Source organism: Drosophila grimshawi, unplaced genomic scaffold (assembly GCF_018153295.1).
Source record: "Drosophila grimshawi isolate 15287-2541.00 unplaced genomic scaffold, ASM1815329v1 contig_848, whole genome shotgun sequence".
Lineage (NCBI taxonomy): Eukaryota > Metazoa > Arthropoda > Insecta > Diptera > Drosophilidae > Drosophila > Drosophila grimshawi.
Window position 1 is genome coordinate 15,253,637 of NW_025063692.1, and position 22,496 is coordinate 15,276,132.

Here is a 22,496-nt window from a genome sequence, read left to right on the forward strand (position 1 = left end):
AAAAAAAAACGAAAAGAAAAAAAAAACAAAATAAGAAAGTAATGATGAGAAACCATTTAAAAATGAACACATATTAACATTTATGTACATGCTACAAAAGAGGGGGGATGTAAAAATAATTAGTTGAGATTCTTAAAGTAAAATTCACTTCCAACTGCCTTCAAAAAATTTATTCAAATTTCAAAATAAATAAAACGAAAGAGAACTAACACAAAATTATATACATTCAAATATACAAGCTTAAATTTTAAAATGCCAGCAACAATTGCTAAAGCAAAACTAATTCTAAATTAAGCCCAGCAGTCGGACGGTACCGACTGAATAATACCCTGCGACCAGGGTATTTAACAGCTGAACTGAACTGAACACAGGCCAGCCGGGTTGTGGGTGGTGGGCGGTTGTTCGTGTGGGGGCGTGTGGATGCCGCACAGTACAGTCTATCAGTGCAACATGCGACATGATTGAAGCTAAGATTTGTTGAGGTGGTGGGCGTGGCCGCAATAGTCAGCCACGCCCACACTGCACACATACACATACCAATTAAACCCCACTCTGCCTACGGGTATCAAAGGAAAAACCATTCAGAATACCCACTGCAAGGGTGTCAATAATAATAATAATAATAATAATAATATTAATAATAATAATATTAATAATAATAATAATATATTTTATATTAATACATGATTCTCAAATAACTGGTAATTGATTTGACAAATAGTTGAGATATGATTTATATTGTTTTGAGAACAACAACAGCAACAGCAACAACACCAACAACAGCAACACCAACAGCAACAACAACAAGCAGCAAGCAAACACCTAAATATAAGTGTATTTGGTTTCATAAACTTTAAAAGCAAAAGTATAAATATTTAAATAGTATACACATACATATATTTTTTATCATTATGTATCTAAAAAATCAAATAGCATAATTATGTTTTTGTTTTGCCGTAAAGACTGCATTATACCAACAATTAATTATATAAATATTTATATGCAAAAAGTATGAAAAACAGAGCTACAAAATGTATAAAAAAACAAAAAACAAAAACACTAAATTAGGCGTTACGTAAACAATTAAAAACTAAATAACAACAAACCAACAAAAAGCAACTTTTACTTATTAGCACTTAAGATGTACAATTATTTATGTTAATGCAAATACCAAGAGCAACGTTAAGTGTTTTAATTAAACAAACAAATAATAATAAAACGAAAACAAAGTTATACAATTTACAATAAAATGGCCTGCAGTAATTACGATAAGCATGATGAAAATGACCTTACCAAAATGCCCATTGGAAAAAACATTAAAATAAACAGAAATATACAAAATAAAATGAGAAGAAGAAGAACCACACAATAAGTATAAGAAACGTAAATTGAACATAATTAAAGCTGTTTGATGAGAAAAGCAAAACAAGAGAAGTTATTTATTCAAGAATTAATTATAGTTTTTAGCATACTGCCCTCCTCCCCGCAAGAAAAACGAAAGAGAAACATTAAACTAAGCAAATGAGTTGCTAGAGATAAACACTATTAGTTAGTACATGCGTATATGATAAGTATGTATGTATATGTGCATATAATAAATTATATATATATATATATATATATATATATATATATATATATACACCATGTAGCAATTCGTTTAGTTAATTGCCTCTGTCGCTGGACAGCAATATTATTCAATGAAAGTCGAGAGATGGACAAGTTTGTGCTGCAACAACATAAATATGTATGTACTATATCAAAACAACAACAATTACTTATTTAAACAACTTATATACAATACATATACATATACATGCGTACACATATATTGAAAAGAACGAAAGAAAGAATGAAGAAAAAACAAACAAACAACACAAAATGAAGGAAACCAAACTCATTTATATATTTAGTTTAAAATTAGCGTCTAGTTTCATGAATGACTTCAAAAGTAAGCAAATTAAATGTCAACAAAACAAAAACAAATACAAAAACAACAAAAAAAAGTATACAGTACAGAACAACTGCCTTAGTTGCAGTCAACTCAAAATAAATACAACAAAACCAAATGAACGCAAATTGTTTGAATAAAAATCGATTCACTTAAAGGACTCACATTCATTTTTAGATTATTAGCCAATGTCTTCTGCAGGCTGACGTCAAGTCTTATCCCAGAAAATATGTCGCGTCATTTTATCGATCAAATGAAAATAAAGTTATCTTGAACATACTTTTTCCCCTTGGGATCGCAACAAACGAAGAAGAATATCGGAAACTGAACTCATTTTATGCAATTTATTTTTAATTTAATTTGATTATATTAAAACGATTTTTGCAAATGTCTGCAGGCTTGAAAATAAGCCAAAGGAAGAGTGTACTTTAACCTAAGATAGAAAAGTGAAATCAATGAATAAAGTCCGATGACCGAGCAAATAACATATTTTAAAGCATACTTTTAGGCTGAATAATAAAATCCATCGTAAATAGAGATTTATTGCATACATCTAGGATGATGAAGTGAGAATTGCTGTTCAGATGATTCCTCGAATCACTAGTCCAAAAAGTCCTTGAAATGGGCAAGCAAAGATCGATTTTGTACTTCTCATTGCATAGAATCGCAAGGACCAACTCTAGCGAGCTGCATTCAAGGATTATGGGATCATCTAAGAGCCGAAACATTTGTAAAAATTTCATTCGTCAGGACAAACCGAAATCAGCCGAAATCAAAAATTCTCGATTCTCGGAAACTACAAGGATAACGAGGATGTCCTTTTGTCAGTTCGTAGTCTTGATCAAAACACATTTTTTGACACAGGACTCGCCAGGAAACGTAAGGATATGGTCGAGCCATGAGCAATTTTCCTTTTTATAATCCCAATATTTCAGCTGTTGGAAAGATTTCGTACTTTTTTCCCCTTTACACCAAGGACTATCTGTGGTCCAAGGGGCATTTTCCTGTTTACAAAAGTAGCTCCCACTTCCCAAAGAAAAAACACATTACTTGTAGGTGTACCATTTTCTCCGGTTTTGTTTTCTTTATTGTACATATATACATTATGCACTTTTGATATATTCAACGTTTATATATTTGTATATATATAGTATGAAACAATACAATAATTTCGCTTAATTATGTTGATTTCTTTTTAATTGGCATTACTTTAAACATTAAATATATATATATTGTATCAAGTATAGTTTGGAATTGGGTTTCAATCAAAAGGTATATAAATAGTACCCAATTATCTTGTTTCCTGTTGGTTCATAATTTCATCGATTCTTTTTTTTTTTTAAGCCGCAATGGCAAATGCGGATTTTCAAATAAGAATATAATGTGTATATGTAGCTTTATTTATACGTGCTTCTGTCTTTTTAATAGCATTTGTTCAAGTTGCTTTTATATCGCAGCGATAATTTAGTCGTAGGATGAGAAGAATAGGCATTTTTTCAGCATAATGACCAATTTCTTTACCATACTTATTATATGAAAATTGTGTGTGGGCCATTGACGATGATGCATTGATGTTTTGTCTGCTTTTGTAATTAGAAAATCTCTTTGCTGGGCGTCGATACACCCTGCGGCTGTTCATAGTCTGATGCGGCCGTTTTGTGCATCCGCTTCTCTTTATGCTGCGACTTTTCTTTTTTATGCTTCTTCCTGTGGGCCTTAATGATAGCCGGCTCGGCTTCCGGCTCTGCACTCGCATTGTCACCCACATCGATAATGTTTGTGCAGGTTGTTGTTGTTGTTTTTGGAGCATCATCAATCAATTGTTTGCTTGATTTGTGCGCAGCCTTCTCGCTCTTCTCTCGCTTCTTCTTTTTATGCTGACTGTGAGCCGTATCGGAGAGGATAATGTTGTTGTTGTTACTGCTGCCGCCATTGTCTGTTGAAGCCCGGTAGGGGCTACCTTCCGTATCGATCAAATTGGGCACTGCTTGCTCCTTACTCGTTTTACGGTCGGCGCGTCTCTTTTCCTTGGATTTCTTCTCCTTTTTACCAGCGACGGCGTCGGTGCCCTTTGAACTGGACGTGCCAGCTTGCGTTGGCGCCTTGAGATTTTCTTTGTTGGGGCTGATCGATACCGAACCCTTGGATACCTTCGCGGGTGTTTCAAACATGGAGCTATCGATATTGAAAAGTCTTAGTTAATATTGTTAGCTCGTCAAAGGCAGAAATAATACTCACATGTCTAGCTCAATATCAAGCGCACGGTGTGGATCATTTGGATCGTATTTTCCGTCCTTATCCTCGCTGTCAGACAGTGTAACACCCTCAGGCATGTCCAGCGTTGTGTTAACAAGATGCAGCGGTTTTGGTTCTATGAGTCGAATATTAATGCGAATGATTTTAAGTTCTGATTTCATTGCTTACCCGCCTCCGACTCGGAGCTGCTGTTGTAGGCCACTTTGTTTTTTGATTTTTTGCTCTTTTTACCCTTTTTATGCTTTCTCTTAGCATCTTTACTGCTGAGCGACGTTGTCGCTTGCAGTGTCTGTAGATATTTGTCCGATCGCTTCGTAACTGCAAAATGTAGCAAATGAATTAGTAATGCAAGTAGTTCACCATAATTTCTATATACTTACTGCCCACCCGCAATGCGACGACTCCTTCAATGTCCAGTGGTATCTCTGTTATGGGAATATCATCGATATTGTCATATTGATCCGCATTTGAGTTATTGCTGCTGATGCCGATGGCAATGGACGAAGAGATTGGCGTTGATTTAAGATAGTGTGGATTGTTCGACTGCTCGATAAGACGAGCCACGCGCTGACGCTCCATTTGTTCTGGTGTCAGCTCTAGACTTTTGCGTCGCTTGGCGCCCGCATGAACGCCGCCGGCAGCATCGTTGCCATCATGAGTTGAGCTCACAAACAACTCATCCTTATCGTGATCGGAGGAAGAGCTACTCGCGTCCTCAGGTGGCGGCTCATTGATCCACTCATCCAAATCCAGGCCATTCGGCAGCGGCACCTTGCGCTGTGCCTTGGGCGCAACGGGTATCAGCTCGCCGGCAAACAGTAGCGCCATTTCCTGAACAATCTCAATTGCTAACGTTGGTATGGCTCCCGTCGTCGCGGTCTCATCAGACGCAGTCAATTGCTTGCGCAGCATCTCGATTAGCATGCACGCCGAGTTGGCACGCTCCTGGACTTCAATGTCGTTGGAGCCATTGAAGTGGTGCAGTTTCTCCAGGACGTGATCGCACAGCTGTCAATCAAGATAAGGACAAAACAAACAAAATAGTATGCTTTAGCATGGATCAAATGGGATGGATGGGTGCCAACTAAAACTTCTCTCTAAACTGTAAAGTTTTCGATTACATACATATGACTAATGTCAGGGTCGATACCAAGTTAAATTAAAATTCTTTTTGAAAAAGGAACTAACCTATATATAATTAATCTAAACAGTATACCCTTGAATATAAAAACGAAATATAAATTTATATGTCCTTCTCCTCGTAAGCAAATCTCTCACTTCTTAAGCTTAATTAACTTCCTGACCGACCGAGAGATTTCGCTTTCTGCCTGCACAATTTGCTGATACCCTTCTTAGCCATTTCTATTGATCACAGGCTGTGCAAATGTTTGATGTGAAATAGCTTGGTGACTTACACACACGATGCCGGACATATTCTGTTGCTCGAGACAGGTGGTAGCAAGGCGAGCAAAGAGCTTGATGACATTCTGCACATAGACACCCTGGATGTGGCCGGGCAGTTGTCGAGGTCGCATCAGTATGTTTAGGGTCTTTTCGGCATCTGCTAGTTCGCTGGAGAATTCGCCGACAATCCAAGCGGCTGCATAGAGCACTTCGTACATGGAGTTGCTTTGCGTCGAGACGGCGAACGTGTCTAGCAGATTGGTCATCTCGATGACGGCAAACTGACGTACCACCGGAACACGAATGGCCACGTCGAGCAGTTGCTCGGCAATCAGGCAGCCGTGCTTGGAGCCAGCCTCTAATTGGATTAGCTCGACTAGCACGGTCATGTACCATTCAAAATTGGTCACATACAAATAGGAACTCTGCGCACATATCTCAATCACTTTGAAGAGCAGCTCATCCCGATACGCTGAGCCCTCGGCGCGCTCCATGTGGCCGAGCAGGCGTTTCACAATCTCCATCAGATTCTTTTTAGACACCATGCCATACAGCAGATCCAAGGCACGCAATCGTATTGACTCGTCCTTGTCGTCCAGACAAGCCAATATTAGATCCTTGTGCGTCTGCACACTTTTCGGATGCGTTTTCAGTATCTTCGACATGGCCAGTAGCCCCAAGTATTTGACTTTATAAAACAGAATAGAGAAAGTGAAGAACGAACATAAATGATGTGTGTGAAAGATCGAAAGGAATTAAGGACAGCTTTGTTGGAGATGCGCAATGGATATTTGATATGATTAGCTGTACTTACGATTCTGATCGGAGTCCTCGATAAGGATGCGCAGCTTCTGTACGCACAGCTGTATGGAGGCACTGTGGTTGGGCATACCGCTGCTGATACTGATCAGGACCGCGATCACCGTGTTAATGCACTCGTAGAGGAGGCTCATTGCAGATGTGCTGTTTGGGTTGGACGGTTGGACACGGGTTGGTGGGTTAGGGTGGCAGTATATCAAAGAGTTCAGTTCGATTAAAGCGGCCCAAAGAAAGCAAACGAAACAAACAACGATAGCAACAGCAAAAACAATAATAATAATTATATATTATATACAATTCTACTTGCGTAATAACATTGTGTATACAATACAGATTTCAGTTATAAATACATATACAAATATATATATATATATATTTATATATATATATATATATACAAATATATATATATATATTTATATATATATATATATATATACATAAACTATTAACAAAATTCAATAGAAAAACAAAACAAAAAACTTGAAAGTTCTTAATGTTTGTGCTCGGAAATAAGCAATCAGCGCAAGAGAGAGAGAGAGAGAGAGAGAGAGAAAGATAGAGAGAGAGAGAGAGGGAGAGAGAGGGGGAGAGAGCAAGAGCGAGAGTGCAATTACAACTAAATACAATAAAGAGGCGTAACAAGCATTAAAGTTGGCTCTTATACCCTTGCAGAGGGTATTTTCATTTTGACGTGTAGCGTGTAACACATTTAAGTAGATACAACTCCGACCCCGTAACATATATGTATATATATATGTACATATATATATATATATATATATATATATATATATGTATACATTCTTGTGGCACATATCCGTCGTGGTATCCGCCGAATCGGACGACTTTATCATATAGTTCGTATAAAAACAATTTGTAATTTTAAATCAAGAACGAAACTTAGATGTGAGCAGTTGGACTACGGTCTGCAAGGGTATCAAATCTTCGGCGTGCCTAAGATAGCATCTTTATTTTTGTATTAATTTATATACTTAATGGATCAGCTTTCAATTATCAGAAGCTGAGAGCGAATTTCCATCGTTTTCAATTTTTTTGTTGTTGTTTTAAATGATAAAAACTTGCCTATGAATTAGATTTGTGAGTGGCTCTATTAATTTCTTTCCTAGCCGGGGTTCTAAGGGAGTTAAAGCGCCAAACTGCAAATATGCAAAGAGAAAAAGAAACAAGCATCAAATTATACCACATAATACATAAATCTGTTAATTAAACACTTTTTTAAACATAACTGAAAACAATTAAGAAAATTAAGTATGTTCTAGTCGAGAGTGCCCGACTTAATGCAAATATCATGTACCCATTCAATCATTGTAGATACACATATTTGATTAATGAGTACTGGGTAAAAAGAGTAAAATCAAATCAAACATTGTAAATGACAACGTAATTTGTAAATGAAATACATTTGCTTATGCGACAACTGTAGCATAAACATACGAGCATACAAGGGACGAGGGTTACTCCTAACATGGTGCGCTGTCTTTTGACGATTACACAAAACACAGCAAATCAAGATATAACCTATAAGGTATATATATTCTTTATCAACATCAACTAGTAGAGTCGTCTGTCTGTCTACATATCTATAAGTTCCATATCAACAAGAAAACCCTTCGGTTTTCAAAATAACATAAGTGTTCAAATAATTATATTCATACAGTCGCTTACAGCTTATTTGACATAACTTTTGAACGAAAACGATATTGACAAAGTTCAAACACCGTTAGATTTGTTACTTAATCCTTAAACTTCACAAAAATCACCATGATTTTTATTTTTAGACTAAATTGACGAAAAAAATGGACCAATTTAATGTCACAACTCATTGGACACAGTTTATAAAATGATAAAATGATTTAAACTTAATTTAAGCACATTTCGAATATTCCCCTTTCCATCTAGAACTGTACGATGAACCGAGGCCAACAATTTTTTTTTGGCAATATCCTCAAAAAGATCACTCTTGAGATCATTTTTGTTATTAAATGAATAAAAAATAAGTAACAAAAATGTATGTTTTTATCCGGATTTGTGTGTGGTGTAGTCAGTGAATACAGTGACATGTCTGTATTTAAATATGTAAATAGGAGATAAATATTTACCCACATATGTATGTAAATACTATGAAAATACAATTTTGAAGCCTATATACACTAATACACACATCTAATATCTAAAATCATTTACGAAAAACTTGTATTACGATCGGAGAATTTCTCATCGAATGCTGCTCGGGGAAGACTACATACGTGTGTTTTCTGTATTAAAATATGTACACATTAAGTAACTACGAATGCATTTTAGTGCTGGGAACAGGATATGTATGTCCTAGTTGGGCACTCTTATTACTTTCATTCGTCATTCTTGCTTTCGTTGAGAATAATCGCTATTATAAATTGGAAAACAAACGAAAATTTGAAAACCTAATTCAGTTACTTGAGGGTTTTTATGTTCGCCAATTAAACCGATACGAAAGAAGCTTCAATGATTTCTATATTTGCTTTATTTCGTCTGCATTTTGCCAATGAGTTTTCGAGATTTATTGTTTCTTTCATTTAATTTTGTTAAATCTCAGCTGTCAAAATACACACACACACACACACACACACATAGAAAGTAAGCAGCATTTCTGTGACAAATGTCTATCAGCAAGATAAACATATTTGTTAACAACAAATCATGTGCAATAACAACATTTACAGTTGATATTGAAATTGTTTGTAAAATTTATGCATTTGAATACAATAAATTGCCATTGAGTGGGCTCAAATCGTGTGGGAATGGTACTGTGAATTGTGACTATGAGCGATTAAATTCAATCTAGCAAATATCAAATTAAAAGACAACTTTCAGAAGTTGCAGAAGTAAACGAAACATGAAATTCAACTAAATTGCAAAGAGAAAATGCTTATAAACAAATTATAGCCAAGCGCGCGCGTGCTGTTTTTTTTTTTTTTTGTTTTTTGTATAAATAAATTTATTTGATATGGCTTCTTGCTTCAATAAGTAAGCGCGCCGATAAAAACCTGGAAATAATTTCAATTAGGGGCTGAGTCAGTTTACGTCCCAGCGCCGGTTCAATTGTTGTAAGGCTCGCGAACTGTTATTCGTTTGTATTTATTTTGTTTGGTTTTCGTTTATATTTTTGGTTGGGCAGGTAAGGGAAGTGGAGGAGTAGGAGTTGTGTTAATTAACTTTATGATAGACAAATATTCAGTTCGTAACAAATTTGTACAGCAACAAAAAGAATTTTATCGGAACCAAAAATAAAAATTGAAAATTAGTTCATATTTGCGGCACTGCAAACACTCACCAGTTTGATTATTTTAATAAGCATCCAATTGTTAGTCGATGTTGTCATCAGTTTAAAGAATACTGGTGCCAAGGGTAGATAATTTTTTGGATTCTTACGTGCTAGCTCACAAATCACATTGACAGCAGCCGATTGTACACCTACAATAATACATGCATGTGATATTAGATATCATGAGATGCAGGATGCTACGAACGCACCTGGATCCGGATCCTCGAGTTTCTCTTTAAGCTTGGGGAACGCAGGTCGCAGTGCTTCAGGGTAACGTAAAAATACCTTATACATCATTAGAACAGCCTTCATTCGCAGATACGGTTTGGTCGAGCTCATCTATGAGAGAAACAAGCAATTGTAGCTAATTGTAGTCGATCTATACATATTTATCTATAAAGACAATCAGACGAACCAGTGTCATAATATCATTGGCCAGGTCACGTGACAAATCTGGCGATATAAAGCAACTAAGGCCGCTTAGCGCCACACCGGCATCGTATTGATTCTGTGAGTTGAGGTCCTTCCGTATCATGTTCGTGGTTAGCATAAGCAACTGCAATTACAAAAAGATTAGTACGATCTAATTAATGAGTAGAATGGATTGATAGTGTCATTACCTCGCTATCCGGATGAAAGCATTGACTGGCAGCCAGGTAACCAATTCGCTTGCATGTAAAGCGCGATGAGCTCATCACCTCAATGATGTTAAAACCTGCCCATGAGATGTCATATCCGAGCATTTGTATCTAACAAAAAGGTAGCCATAAATATATGTATGCAAATATACATACATGCGAATATTTCAATAAGTGATTTAATAGAGATAATATACGCCCGATGCAAATGTCAATTAAACAGGGGCTAGTAATAGTAGCTAGTAGTTGCATGGCCACGACTGATGCTGTTGGCTTAAGGCATATGTTGGCTTTTGGACTTACATAGGTGAGCTTTGCCACCGCATTGCACTTGACGCTGACATTGTCCTGACGCAGCTCCTGCTTAATTTCCTCTATGCATTGCGATATGTATTTGGCCTGTACAGTGCAAAAAGAAATAAAAGACAATTAGTAATTGAACAATGAAAAACAATTATTTTAGGCACACCAAGGAATGCATACCCTTGCACCACCTATTCACATATACATTTTATTATAAATTGGAAATACCAAACCGATGGGAGCTATAAGATATGTATGTATGTTCCCAGTTTCATAAAGATATACACAGACAGATGAAGAGACAGGTATATCGACTCGGCTAGTGATGCTCATTAAGGCGTTACACATTTCACGACAAAATTATAATACGCCTTTCTGCAAGAGTGTATAAAGCACTGAAAGTTGCATGTGCATGATTGCGTGTGTCTTTGTGTATAATGTTTTTTTTTTAACTACGTAGATATTTCATGGCCAGCTTGCATGGCCCAATTGATAGACCCCATGTATACCGTGTACTATGTGCACGATGGAGCAAGAATGAAAGTGTCAGAGTCAGACACATCAGTTGGGTTATCAGAGTTCTGATGAACCCAGGTTCAGTTGCAGCAGGAAGATTTAAATTGTGCGTATGTCCGCATGGGTGATGGGTAGCTGTGGAAAAAGCCAGCTAAAATGTATGAAGAAAGTTTGGCTTTGCACAGACAGCGCGTTTATGTTTGTATGATTTTTATGGGTGTGTTGGTGTATGTGTGATATGCCACATCAGGAAAATCAGCTAAATGCTAAAGAGACAGACAGATAGAGAGAGACGTAGTCAGAATTTGCGAATTATCGCTAATTGCATCAAACTTTTGAGCCTTGCGTAGATGACTGATGCTGACACACACACACACACGCATACACCCACCCACACACACACGCACACTTATCTCAATACACGAAAGCTAATTCAATTTGGCAGCTAATTAACAAGCTGCTAGGAGACCACGATAACAACAACTATTGAACTTGCCTCATTATCCTTGTTATTTCGTATGCCGCGCACCAGGTCCGTCAAGTTTTTATCAAACATGCGCTCGAAATTTCCCTTCACTTTTTTTAACGCCATTTCGTTGACGTCGACGTTGCGATTGATGCGTGCGCTGATTTTCTATCCTGCAGTTGTTGTTGTCGCTTGCACAGCAGCAATATGGACACTTCAAATTCAATAATAACAAAAAAAAAACACGAATTCAGCACCCAGAGCAAGAGATTACTAATTTGTATATGTATCAGTAACAGCAGCGCCGGCAGCGTCAGCTTTTCTCTTTTCGTTCTTTTGATTTCGCACTTGCAAAATGACAATGCTCAGAAAGTTGAGGCTTGTCCAAACCGTTGTCGATTTTGATAAGATGCTGAACTTTTAATCGCTAATCCGACTTCAGTTTTTGTCTTCAACAAACGATTTGTTTCAGATTGGATTTAAGTGTTACTTCTTGCAATTGATTTTTTTGTGTGTGGCTCTTTTACAAGTTTGTTGTGCTATTTGTTTATCGCCCAGCAAAAAAAAATTAAGCCGATAACGTATTATCGAACTATCGATAGAATATTTTACATATAACGGATATCGATGTTACAAATAACTGAACGATATTTTGATAATGCAGCCATTCTGAGCTGTAAAACGAAATTTTGTCCCTAATGAGGCTTTAAACAATAATAACGATCCCAACGAAAGATATCACATAAATTAGATTTAACTAATTTATGTTTTGTATTTACGGTGAAAATATGTTTAAGGTTAAATCGAAAATGTATAACCATATTTATTTAGAACTCGCGGACTTGCTTTAACTATGTAGAACATTTCAAACCATTCAATTCATGCAATAAATTCAATTGGTTCATTCATTAGCTTAAGAATTAAAAAAAAAAACATTAAACTTGTTTTCGTTAGTTAATTAACAAAATGTAAATACCACTTATGATTTATATTAAATATTTAACTGATTAATGAAATTTTCGAGATGTGTAGAATATTCTTGTTGAATACAGTTATACAAATGGCTTAATACTTTTGGCACGGTCAGCGGTGCAAACAAAAAAAAAACACAATAAAAAAGCACTTGTGTGCTTCCTCAAATTTGGCAGGTAGCTTGCGTGAAGTCACCATTTTAGCTAATTATTTACTTTATCTATCTTAATATACACTGAAAGAAACGCATTTACCTATTGAATATCGCAGCAGTTGGGCGCCATTCGTGTAACCCAAGTACTGCGAGTTACACCGATTGATTTGTTGCTGTTATTATTATTATTAATGCTGTCCTTGTTACTGGGAAACAGCGCTTGAATGTGAGTATCATCATGTTGCAATTCTCCTCTAATCCGCTAGTCACACGATGATATTTGACCGGGAACTAAAGCACTAATTTGATTTGTTGCTTGCGGATAGATACTGTGGCGAACTCCCGAAAGAGATCTGGATGTGCCAAAAACATTGCTCATTCGCCAGTGTTCAAATGTTAGCGGCTTGCTCAAGTTTGTGTCGCGTTTCTTGTAATATTCGTTGAAATCCAAACGGGTGCCGAACAGCTGCAAATTGGGATCGTTGCTGGAGTTGAGCGCCAGTAGAAAGTCTCCCACTGCTTTCCCATATGAAGCGGCAATGATCTCAAGAGCTCGATAGGAGGCTACAAGTCTCTGTTCGAATATCTTGAGCTCCTCATCCCGTTCCATTTTTTGTTCCGTGGTCAACCCGTAGCGTCCAGTCTGTTCAGAATCGGCAATCGCTTCAGCCATTAATTGGCGTGCGGCCAATTCATTAAAACAGATTTGGTAAAAATTCGATTGCCAATTGTCCAGGAGTATAATATTTTCGTACACCACTTCCAGATAGCTTTCCATGTTTGTCGATGTGTTCACAAAGCAGCCAACGCTAATAGCATGCAGGAAATCTGAATGCGCATCGAGAATGTCATCCAAGGCAGTGGCCTGTTGCATGCGCTTCTGCAACTCTACCCAATTGCATTCTATGACTTCAAAAAGCACATAGTACTGCATTTGATGAACAAAGTGCATAATCTCTGATGTGAACAGATTCAATCTATAGGTAATCTTGCTAATCTCGCCACTCAACGAGCGCAGTGCCTGAAAAAAAATGAATAAAAAAAATTATTAGTTTAAAATTGTGCGGCTGTTTCAGTGTAGCTATCGATAACAATGACAGCTCACCGTTGCATAGAAATGAACAATCGAATATAATATCATTGTTTACATTTGCCTATGTGAGTTTGTGTCTGGGCAACTGCTGCATTATCAGTCCCTGCTCTGATCCATAATGGCTTTGTCATTTTTCAAAGATTTGCCTGAAGAGCATCCGAGACATTTGATACCAGCGCTATGTAGGCAATTCTATCACCTGGGCTGGGTAACCGGAACTGGTGGGGGTATGAGCATTAAACAAGAGTAAGTGTTCTACCTAAAATACAATATATTTGTACGTATAAATAATTTAGACTGAATTTTATACAGCAATGAAATCTACATCGCACCTTCGGGCGTACAAAAGGAACGTATGCAGCCAGAGGATCTGTTCGTGCAGAATATAGATGGAAAGGATTTGCAATTGCCACCTGAGATCAAGGGCCTCAGCAAGAGTCAGTGTACTCCGCTCTTTATGTTAGCCTACAGACATCGCAATGCCGGCGCTGTAATTCACACGCATTCCCAGCACGCCGTCATGGCCACATTGCTCTGGCCAGGGAAGACGTTTCGTTGCACACACCTGGAAATGATTAAGGTGCTTCACAACCACATCCCACATAGAAATCTCAGATTTTATACATATTGTAAATTTTAGTAATCATTATATCATCATATCACGCAGGGCATCTTCGATGAAGCGGATGAGCGCTATCTGCGTTACGACGAGCAGCTGATCGTACCAATCATTGAGAACACGCCCCACGAGCGTGACTTGGCAGATAGCATGTATGCCGCCATGATGGAATATCCCGGATGTAGTGCAGTTCTTGTACGCCGTCATGGCGTCTATGTCTGGGGAAAGACTTGGGAAAAGGCCAAAACTATGTAAGTAGCTATGAACTATGACCTGCAAACTGTTCAACTCTTCAGCAAATCTATAACTGATTACAGGTCGGAATGCTATGATTACTTGTTTTCCATTGCCGTTCAGATGAAGAAGGCCGGACTCAATCCGGAAAAATTTGAAAAACCATCGCTGGGATAAGCATTCACTTAAGTTTGGCATTTATATACACATAATAAATTCACATGTAATAATAATAATAAATACCAAAACACACTAATAAAGACGTACATTTATATGTACATATAAATAAATATATTTGTATTCAATGGGTTTCCGGAATTCGCATATAAAGGGAAATAATAAGTCGAGTGTACCCTAAACCATAGCCAACCACTTATCGTTATCGTTATCCCAATTCAGCATTAATTAGCTTAAATCGCTACTGCACTTTGCACAGTGCGAATACATGGTGCAAACTTTGCTCATGTTACGATAACAGAACAACAGCAGCGAGAGAGAGCAGTCGATAGACTGAGCGTGAGAGTGCAAACTCCAACAAGCGATGGTGGAATTCTAATTCCAACAGACTTATCGATTTTTTCTCTTTCTGGCGTGTATTTATGCATGAATGTGTGTTAAACGATAACGCAGGCATCGAGTGAATTAGCAAACCAGAGTTACAAAAGAAAAAACTACATAAATATTGATTCCCGCCGCTTGTTCATTATTTGACGTTTTCCATTTCAGGTGTAAGCATTTCAGCAAGCGCTAATAAGAAATTGCGCGATTCAAATAAACATACGTGGGGACTAATTGTCCATTTTTATTAATTCAATCACAGTTTTAGCCAACAACAGTCACAATGTCGCTTCAATCAGACGCCGTATTCGAGAAAATTATCGATGGCTTGAAGGACAATGTCGCCAAGGCCAAGGCTATTAACGGTGTGTTCCTCTACAAGATCACCAAGGACGGCAAGGTGGCCAAGGAATGGAGTAAGTAAACGTACCTCTTTCGCCCTACACATTACACATGTGTCGCGCAATAAATGATTCACAGTGTAAAGTACAAAGTGCAATTAAATTGCGTGTTGTGGTTGCTGTCAGCGAATAAATCTAATATAATAATTTAATGAACAGCTCTGGACTGCAAGAACGCTAAGGCCTATGAGGGACCAGCGCAGGGCGTCAAGGTGGATACCACATTGACCGTTGCCGATGAGGATATGGTTGATATTGCTTTGGGAAAACTGAACCCACAGGCTGCCTTTATGAAGGGAAAGTTGAAAATTGCCGGCAACATCATGCTGACGCAGAAGCTGGCGCCTCTCCTCAAGACGGACGCCAAGTTGTAAATTGACATTTGGTGGCAACACTTTCACAACTTTCCACACAGCGCCGTACATCAAAAAACCCACAGTTGTATGTAATTGTTTAACTTTGCTTCACCATTATTCCGTTATTTCAACCGTACTTGCAAAATGTGAATGTTTTTTTTTTTAAATGTTTATACTATGTGTAATTAGAAAATAATACATAAGACTAAAAGGAACATGTGCGTTGTTTTTATTATTGAGTAAATTATATGATAAAAGTGGTGCTTCAAAAAGAAGCGCGAACATGCACTTTGATACCTCTGCCCCGACACTCTGATAATGATATGTTGCCCTCGTCTCACACCCGGCAATAGCAGAAATGGGCAAAGTTTTAATTTTTTTTTTTGGTCAGTGCTATGGATTAGATTAACTGCTTATCTTATCCGGCGCTGAACAAAACAATAAATTTCAATACTTAGGGCGACAACGCCATTCGGATTATGAGAACCTTTTTGCGATCAATACGAGCATAAATGCTGACGACAATAAACGATTACCCATAGGTCAACTGTCATTTTGACTGAATTATCGTATGTATTCTCATTGGAAAAATATCATACAGCTTGTTTGTTGTCCACTGTTAACACGTAAATAATCAACATTGCCCGCCATTACCATTATCTTCTGTTTTTAGGATTTTAAAGCCGCAAAGGTTCCTTTTGACTTATATGAGTACAAGAAATGAGAACTTTTCGTATAATAGACCACTTCTGGAACGTGTTCCAATTAACGAGCGGTCTTTTAAATGCGCAAGTTATCTGAAGTACCTATAATCTAACAGTGTAGATAATCACAAATATGACATATTAACTTACCTTGGCATTGGCCATTTGCAATTTCCATATTTTTGTGGACAATACGAATTCCATGTGCTTGATACGCCAGAGGGGCTTAAATAGCGACTTGTATGTGGGCATCGCTGGCTCCAGCATGGTAGCCAATGGACCACGAACCGTGTATTGCAACGAGATGACGTCCCAGCCACAGTCACCGGAATATGGCGTCTTTACAACAACATCCAAATGATTGAGAATATCTGCATCGTCGTACTGGGCATTGGTGCAGCGTAGTGCCGCATCCAGCATGGCGGACAAATCGTGCGAGTAAATGTCGGTGCCAACTTTCTCCAGCTCATCCCTGCGGAAAGCAATCAAATGTGCAAAACTGCTAATACCTTGAAGATATAATTAAATAAACGCACTTTATGTTCTCGATGAATATTCCGACAAAGTCGCCCTGGCCCAGCAATAGATAGCGTCGCATGCCTTGCAGATGATCTAGCAGCTTATGCGGCCCAACCATAATGTCCAGCACATTCTTGGATGTTTGCGAATAGCAAGTCTCTATGACAGCATGCCATTGGGTGTCCGGCACATACGAAAAGATGCTCGAAACTTAAAATGAAAAATTAATGGCTGCTAGTTGAATGTGTGAATGCAAATTTACCATGATTATCAATGACGTCCTTGAGTTCTTTTCGACCCTTGACCGCTCCCTCCATTTTGCATACTTCGCGCAAAAAGTTAATGCTCTTCCCGGTTTTAAGTATCTTGTCGGCCAGCTCGCGTGTTATAAATTTAGGCAGCATATGAAGTCGTAGACGGAACTTGTCATGCCAGAGTCTATCGACGCCGACATCGGCGAGCGATTCAACAAAGAACTCGCCATAGCCATCATCGATGCCGCCCTCAAGCATCCACTTTGAAATCATACGCACCAATGGGCCACAGCAGGCAGTTAACAGATCACTGGCCAAAGTGTCGACCAATGGATTACCTATTTCCAAAAAATCATATAGTACTGAGGCTAGCTCGCCCCCTTTCTTCATCAGGCAGGCATTTGCGATTCTTGTCAGCCATTCCATGCGATACATTGGCTCCATATACCAGATGAGGAGCTTATTCAGGGTTAGTTTCTTTGGTTGACTGTTCATAGAGCTCCGTTGGTCACCCTTATAATAATACAACATCAAGTGGCGGTGCTCATTTAGCTGATCTTGCAATAGAGCCACCTTTCCATGAAACTCACTTAACTCCAGCTTTAGTTTGGACATGAATGCTTGGCCCATGCTGCCCATCGCATTGTAGCCGGTCGATATATTGGAAAACTTGGCCACACAATCATGATAATAGCCCAGCTGGGATAGGCGCATAAGCATGCCACATTGCGGTTCGGTCAGACTCACCTTGTTGATCGGATCTAGCTTGAAGCGGCCCGTAATAACATCCTTTTTAAGGTACTTGCCCTGTACGCCGACAAACGAGTATATCGCATTCTGGACAACATCATGAACGTTATCAAAGTTCTTTTGCCTACTTAGCTCCACCGTGTAGCTGGGTATTGGATAGTTGCCCAGGCCCACGTTCGTCTGTGACGAATCATAACTGCGACCGGTTGTTGGACCGACAATTTGCATGGGATATTTGTTAAGATCGAAAACGCCATCGACATCGCTTTCGGTATTTAACTCAGTTCTGTGGTCTGATGTTGACTCGTTATCCAGGCCCAGGCTCGTCTGTGGCGAATCATAACTGTAGGCGTCCATTGGGCCGACCATTCTATTTCCATTCTGGCTCGAGCTATTTCCAATTAATTTGGACGAGCTGTTGGTACTGCTTGAGCTTCTGCCAATGGAAAATTTAGCATGCTGGACTGGGTGGCTGACTGGCACCTCCACATCGTTCCACGGGCAATATTGTGCGTCAGTCTCCAAGCTAAATAGAATTAGATTCGATAGAAGGTCTCGCTGACGCTGATCTGTAATCTGCAAAGCATGTGAATGAGTGTTGTATATGTCATTAAAGGCATTAAAGACGCACTCACCTCACTTGAGGCGATCGAGTATAGCTCATGAAATACGGCTACAGCATTATTCCTGTCTTCCCACTTCCAATTTGACTTCAACTTATTCGTAATCAGTTGCAAGCAAACCTCTTCGCCCTCCTGTAATCTGATTTTATTCGGCCATTGGGCAATGTACTTTACCGCAAGCTTCACAATTTGATCTACGAAATTGTATTAGAAAGCGGGACGAAAGATTGGTGCTGATGGTGTCATATATACCTAATGATTTCTGTGAGTCCTGGGGTTGTGCTCCTTCCTGAAGTTTGGCGACGAAGCCCTTAATTTCCAAACCAATTCGTTCCATATTTAATCTGTTGTTTTTACCAAGCCTTTTATTTTGCTTACCACAGCACAACTCGAACGATATGTATTTTTATAATCGATGATCAATTCGGTTGGGGACGCAAGCTCTTTGCCACAAATGGCGGAGAGACGAAAGTTAACTGCTGGACAAATGTGCGAAAAACGCGGGTGATCTAGCGTTATATGCGCTTTTACATTGAATGGACTAATTTATATGATAAATGACACCTCAAACGCTAATATGCAATGTTTAAAGCGCCGTTTCGAACGCTTTTTGTTAATAATAACAACAACAAAATAGTAAGTGCGCGTTTTGAATTTATTTGCTGCCGAACCAAAACGAAAAACCAGGGATGACAAAAGTTTCTGAGCTGAACTACATTGAAAGGTTCGCCACAGCTGATTTAATTCCATGACTAGATTGACACAACTCGATTTATGAGCTCAGCAAATAGTTTCAATTATGTGAACATCATAATGCAATATCCGGATCAGTCACAACAGTTAGCTCACTAATAATTAAGATATGATTGTCAATTTGAGATTCAAAGAGATATGCGGAGTAAATGTGCAGCGGTCGGTAACTATATGCACAGGAAAACAATTGTTCGATCCAGACGAGCTGTGGAAAATAAATAAAAAAAAAAAAATTAATCCGCAATTTTAAAAATTATAATTCGAATTATTCACACTGGATCGAAAATATCGAGAAATAAATATGGACAGTATATCGATGATTTAAAAAACCCTGGTGGTGCAGAAATTATGCTCAAATGATATCGATCTGTGTGATTCCTCTAATATATTGCAACCTTGTCGTGATAGTCACTCATCACTTGTTGCAGCAGACACAATATATTTAAATGGCATCTTTAATTAACTTAAAGCAATTTCCTAGCGGCGGGGAATTCCGCCCCGACAATTTTATGCCTGCTTTGAAGCATTATCCATCGATCAATTTAAATAGAGAACTGCTCAATACCAGCAATACGGCTCATTTTAACGTTGGCGAAATCTTCATACCGGTCGAAAGCGAGAGCGTGCTAAAGCGCATTTCGCGCACTTTCTTTGAGAGCGGCTTCTGGAAAGCGTTGGATGAGGCGCGCAGTGCAAGAGCGCGCGAACAGTCGCCGTTGATTAGCACCACAGCTGATTACTTTGCACATTTGCTGGAGCTCTACAGGAGACTAAAACTAGAAGTATTCCCCCACACACAGAAGCTAAGCGCGGAACGCATTGCACAATATGCTGAAACGAGGTAAGTTCTAACGCGAATATGTCAGGCATGTTTCCATATCTATAAGACCTGTTTGCATTTTTGTTTTTTTGTTTACGTTTTATTAAATTTCGTTTCAAATGATATCTGCTTTAGGTCTGGGTGTTAACTGAATATTCCACAGTTGTGTAGTTATATTATTTCATAAATTGATTACATTTACATGTACGTCTACTCCTAACTTTTAAAACTCATATTTCTGCATATTAATCTTATGACAGCTATATAATATAGTAATCCGATTTGCTCCCTGCTTATACCATAAGCAAAATACGAAGTTTCATCAAGCAGCTTAAAAACTGAGAGCGTTCTGCGCATAGGCAATGGATATGGTTATATCGAATCGGCTAATGGGGTCGGAGACGTCTTCCTCTCTCTCTGCAAGCATCAAAATACAAACTGTTATTTTCTATTATTTACAGAGACTGGATACACAGCGGTATTCGCTATATTGCCTGGCACACCCATCTTTTCAAAGTGGCAGTTGCTGGTGTCGACGATGTTGTGCGAATTTACTCTAAGATTACGGACAAAAACGCTGGCATAGGGCCAGTACTGAAGAGCCCAACACAGACCCAAATCACATGCATGGCCTGGCGGCCGCTGTGTGCTTTTGAGCTTGTGGTTGGCTGTCATCAGGGCTTGTGCTTTTGGATAATTGATAACAATATGCACCTGGGCAGGAGCATCAATCCCAGTCATACATTCAAACAGTGCGTAAATCTTTGGCTGCCATTTAGCTATTATTCACATATATTCGATGCTCGCCTTCAGTCCTTCCAATTTGCCCATCTCTTCGCTACAATGGAACAAGGATGGCACATTGCTGGCCACAGCATCACTTGGTGATAGAGCTATACTTATATGGCACGCGGACGATGGCAAGATACAACCACTTAAGCGTTTAGGTCCACCATCCTCGTTGCTTAGCTGGTCGCCGGACAATGATCATCTGATTGCGAGCACCGTGGGTCACGTGTTTCGCATGTGGGAATGCTACGATCGCTGGAAAACAGAACGCTGGGTATGCAACAGCGATAGCGTTCAATCCACCTGCTGGTCTCCATGCGGACGCTTTCTGCTGTTCGTGGCTACTAAAGATCCAATTTTATATTGCATACGACTTGTGCAGCTGCATATTAATCCGTGTAAGTGCTTGCTACATATTTTTAACGCGGGCATCGCTAGTGCGGTGTTTGTTTATCTAGTCTATGCAAGCACACGCCCTATAGTTTGCCCAAGATCAAACCCAAACTCGTTAGGTTGGCATGCAACAGGTAGGCGACTGTTTAAGCCAACAGATCGTCTGTATGATGTTGCCTACAAATATAATGTATGAGACGTCTTAAATTAAATTTAGACGAAGCCATATTTATAAATATTTAACATAAATAAATTTGGCTTACAGAAGCTCAATTTATTTATGATTAATACCGATTTTTGTTTAATGCAGCGAAATATGATAACGAAGTGATGCCAATTGCTGATCTGAATGCATGCGTCCTGAATGACAGGAGTAACACGCTCATCGGCGGCCCAGCCCAACAGCTGGCAATGGACCCGCTTGGTAAATATCTCATAGTCACCTTCAAGTCCACCAATTACATTGCCGTTTTCCGCACGTACATTGGGCAGTACGAGTTTGAAATATCGGGTGGTCACTATTTAAGCGGTGAATCGGCGGACGAGTACCCTAGCTATATTTGCTTTCAGCCATTGAACATGGATAATGATCGGTCTGTACTGACCATTGGCTGGTCAGGCGGTCGAATACAGTTGTATGTCTTGAATTGATTAATTGCCAACAAAGTGTTTATCATAGTATTTATTTGCATGTATTTGGTTCTTATTAGCGTTAATAAAGGTACACAAATTACGTATTAGAATTGGAATTGAAATGACAAATCGGGTACAGAACAGCATCTGATCTTGTGCTAAAGATCCTACAGGTCTTTATTCTTGGATAAGT

The 22,496-nt window shown here is 38.7% G+C and overlaps 5 protein-coding genes across 7 annotated transcripts; 3 read left to right on the top strand and 2 right to left on the bottom strand.

The window, feature by feature from the left end:
* Window positions 1-3,001: 3,001 nt before the first annotated feature.
* LOC6564976 (AP-3 complex subunit delta) lies at window positions 3,002-12,150 on the bottom strand. 2 transcript variants are annotated; one of them, XM_032738051.2, is made up of 13 exons: window positions 11,709-12,150; window positions 10,697-10,792; window positions 10,376-10,504; window positions 10,171-10,311; window positions 9,965-10,094; window positions 9,765-9,904; window positions 9,478-9,551; window positions 6,426-6,574; window positions 5,623-6,299; window positions 4,588-5,215; window positions 4,376-4,525; window positions 4,190-4,322; window positions 3,002-4,126 (listed from the first exon to the last, which is right to left on the bottom strand). In XM_032738051.2, the coding sequence occupies exons 1-13, from the start codon at window positions 11,802-11,804 to the stop codon at window positions 3,544-3,546; spliced, it is 3,126 nt and encodes a 1,041-aa protein (XP_032593942.1). In that variant the 5' UTR covers window positions 11,805-12,150; the 3' UTR covers window positions 3,002-3,543. The 2 variants fall into 2 exon arrangements, with proteins under 2 accessions (XP_032593942.1, XP_001991842.1); XM_001991806.3 differs by lacking the exon at window positions 9,478-9,551 and adding an exon at window positions 7,517-7,590 and having other exon boundaries at window positions 11,709-12,149.
* Window positions 12,151-12,469: 319 nt separating this feature from the next.
* On the bottom strand, window positions 12,470-19,550 carry LOC6564478 (gamma-tubulin complex component 3). Its single transcript, XM_001991803.3, has 6 exons — window positions 19,168-19,550; window positions 18,928-19,109; window positions 17,551-18,868; window positions 17,306-17,498; window positions 16,920-17,241; window positions 12,470-13,825 (listed from the first exon to the last, which is right to left on the bottom strand). Exons 1-6 carry the CDS (start codon window positions 19,250-19,252, stop codon window positions 13,067-13,069), a joined length of 2,859 nt encoding a protein of 952 aa, XP_001991839.1. The 5' UTR covers window positions 19,253-19,550; the 3' UTR covers window positions 12,470-13,066.
* On the top strand, window positions 13,976-15,040 carry LOC6564975 (probable methylthioribulose-1-phosphate dehydratase). The gene is made up of 4 exons (XM_001991805.3): window positions 13,976-14,143; window positions 14,210-14,477; window positions 14,565-14,767; window positions 14,834-15,040. Exons 1-4 carry the CDS (start codon window positions 14,016-14,018, stop codon window positions 14,925-14,927), a joined length of 693 nt encoding a protein of 230 aa, XP_001991841.1. The 5' UTR covers window positions 13,976-14,015; the 3' UTR covers window positions 14,928-15,040.
* LOC6564974 (peroxisomal multifunctional enzyme type 2) lies at window positions 15,367-16,337 on the top strand. Its single transcript, XM_001991804.3, has 3 exons — window positions 15,367-15,478; window positions 15,571-15,724; window positions 15,869-16,337. Exons 2-3 carry the CDS (start codon window positions 15,592-15,594, stop codon window positions 16,081-16,083), a joined length of 348 nt encoding a protein of 115 aa, XP_001991840.1. The 5' UTR covers window positions 15,367-15,478; window positions 15,571-15,591; the 3' UTR covers window positions 16,084-16,337.
* Window positions 19,551-20,063: 513 nt separating the features above from the next.
* On the top strand, window positions 20,064-22,413 carry LOC6564477 (aladin). 2 transcript variants are annotated; one of them, XM_032738253.1, is made up of 5 exons: window positions 20,078-20,509; window positions 20,950-21,240; window positions 21,302-21,675; window positions 21,981-22,094; window positions 22,163-22,231. In XM_032738253.1, the coding sequence occupies exons 1-5, from the start codon at window positions 20,115-20,117 to the stop codon at window positions 22,171-22,173; spliced, it is 1,185 nt and encodes a 394-aa protein (XP_032594144.1). In that variant the 5' UTR covers window positions 20,078-20,114; the 3' UTR covers window positions 22,174-22,231. The 2 variants fall into 2 exon arrangements, with proteins under 2 accessions (XP_001991838.2, XP_032594144.1); XM_001991802.2 differs by having other exon boundaries at window positions 20,064-20,509; window positions 21,981-22,413.
* Window positions 22,414-22,496: the final 83 nt, after the last annotated feature.

Bases quoted from the DNA above. Each gene is read 5' to 3' on its own strand.
- LOC6564976 (XM_032738051.2), bottom strand. From the start codon at position 11,804: ATGGCGTTAAAAAAAGTGAAGGGAAATTTCGAGCGCATGTTTGATAAA. The intron at 10,095-10,170 runs GTTCGTCTGATT...TTTCTCTCATAG, and splicing joins CCAATGATATTATGACACTG to ATGAGCTCGACCAAACCGTA. The intron at 6,300-6,425 runs GTAAGTACAGCT...TGTTTTATAAAG, and splicing joins CGAGGACTCCGATCAGAATC to TCAAATACTTGGGGCTACTG.
- LOC6564477 (XM_001991802.2), top strand. From the start codon at position 20,115: ATGGCATCTTTAATTAACTTAAAGCAATTTCCTAGCGGCGGGGAATTC. The intron at 21,241-21,301 runs GTGCGTAAATCT...GCTCGCCTTCAG, and splicing joins CCCAGTCATACATTCAAACA to TCCTTCCAATTTGCCCATCT. The intron at 21,676-21,980 runs GTAAGTGCTTGC...TGTTTAATGCAG, and splicing joins GCAGCTGCATATTAATCCGT to CGAAATATGATAACGAAGTG.
- LOC6564974 (XM_001991804.3), top strand. From the start codon at position 15,592: ATGTCGCTTCAATCAGACGCCGTATTCGAGAAAATTATCGATGGCTTG. The intron at 15,725-15,868 runs GTAAGTAAACGT...TTTAATGAACAG, and splicing joins CAAGGTGGCCAAGGAATGGA to CTCTGGACTGCAAGAACGCT.
- LOC6564478 (XM_001991803.3), bottom strand. From the start codon at position 19,252: ATGGAACGAATTGGTTTGGAAATTAAGGGCTTCGTCGCCAAACTTCAG. The intron at 17,499-17,550 runs GTAAATTTGCAT...TTTCATTTTAAG, and splicing joins GGACGTCATTGATAATCATG to TTTCGAGCATCTTTTCGTAT. The intron at 17,242-17,305 runs GTGCGTTTATTT...TGCTTTCCGCAG, and splicing joins ATATTCATCGAGAACATAAA to GGATGAGCTGGAGAAAGTTG.
- LOC6564975 (XM_001991805.3), top strand. From the start codon at position 14,016: ATGGCTTTGTCATTTTTCAAAGATTTGCCTGAAGAGCATCCGAGACAT. The intron at 14,478-14,564 runs GTGCTTCACAAC...CATATCACGCAG, and splicing joins CACACCTGGAAATGATTAAG to GGCATCTTCGATGAAGCGGA. The intron at 14,768-14,833 runs GTAAGTAGCTAT...AACTGATTACAG, and splicing joins TGGGAAAAGGCCAAAACTAT to GTCGGAATGCTATGATTACT.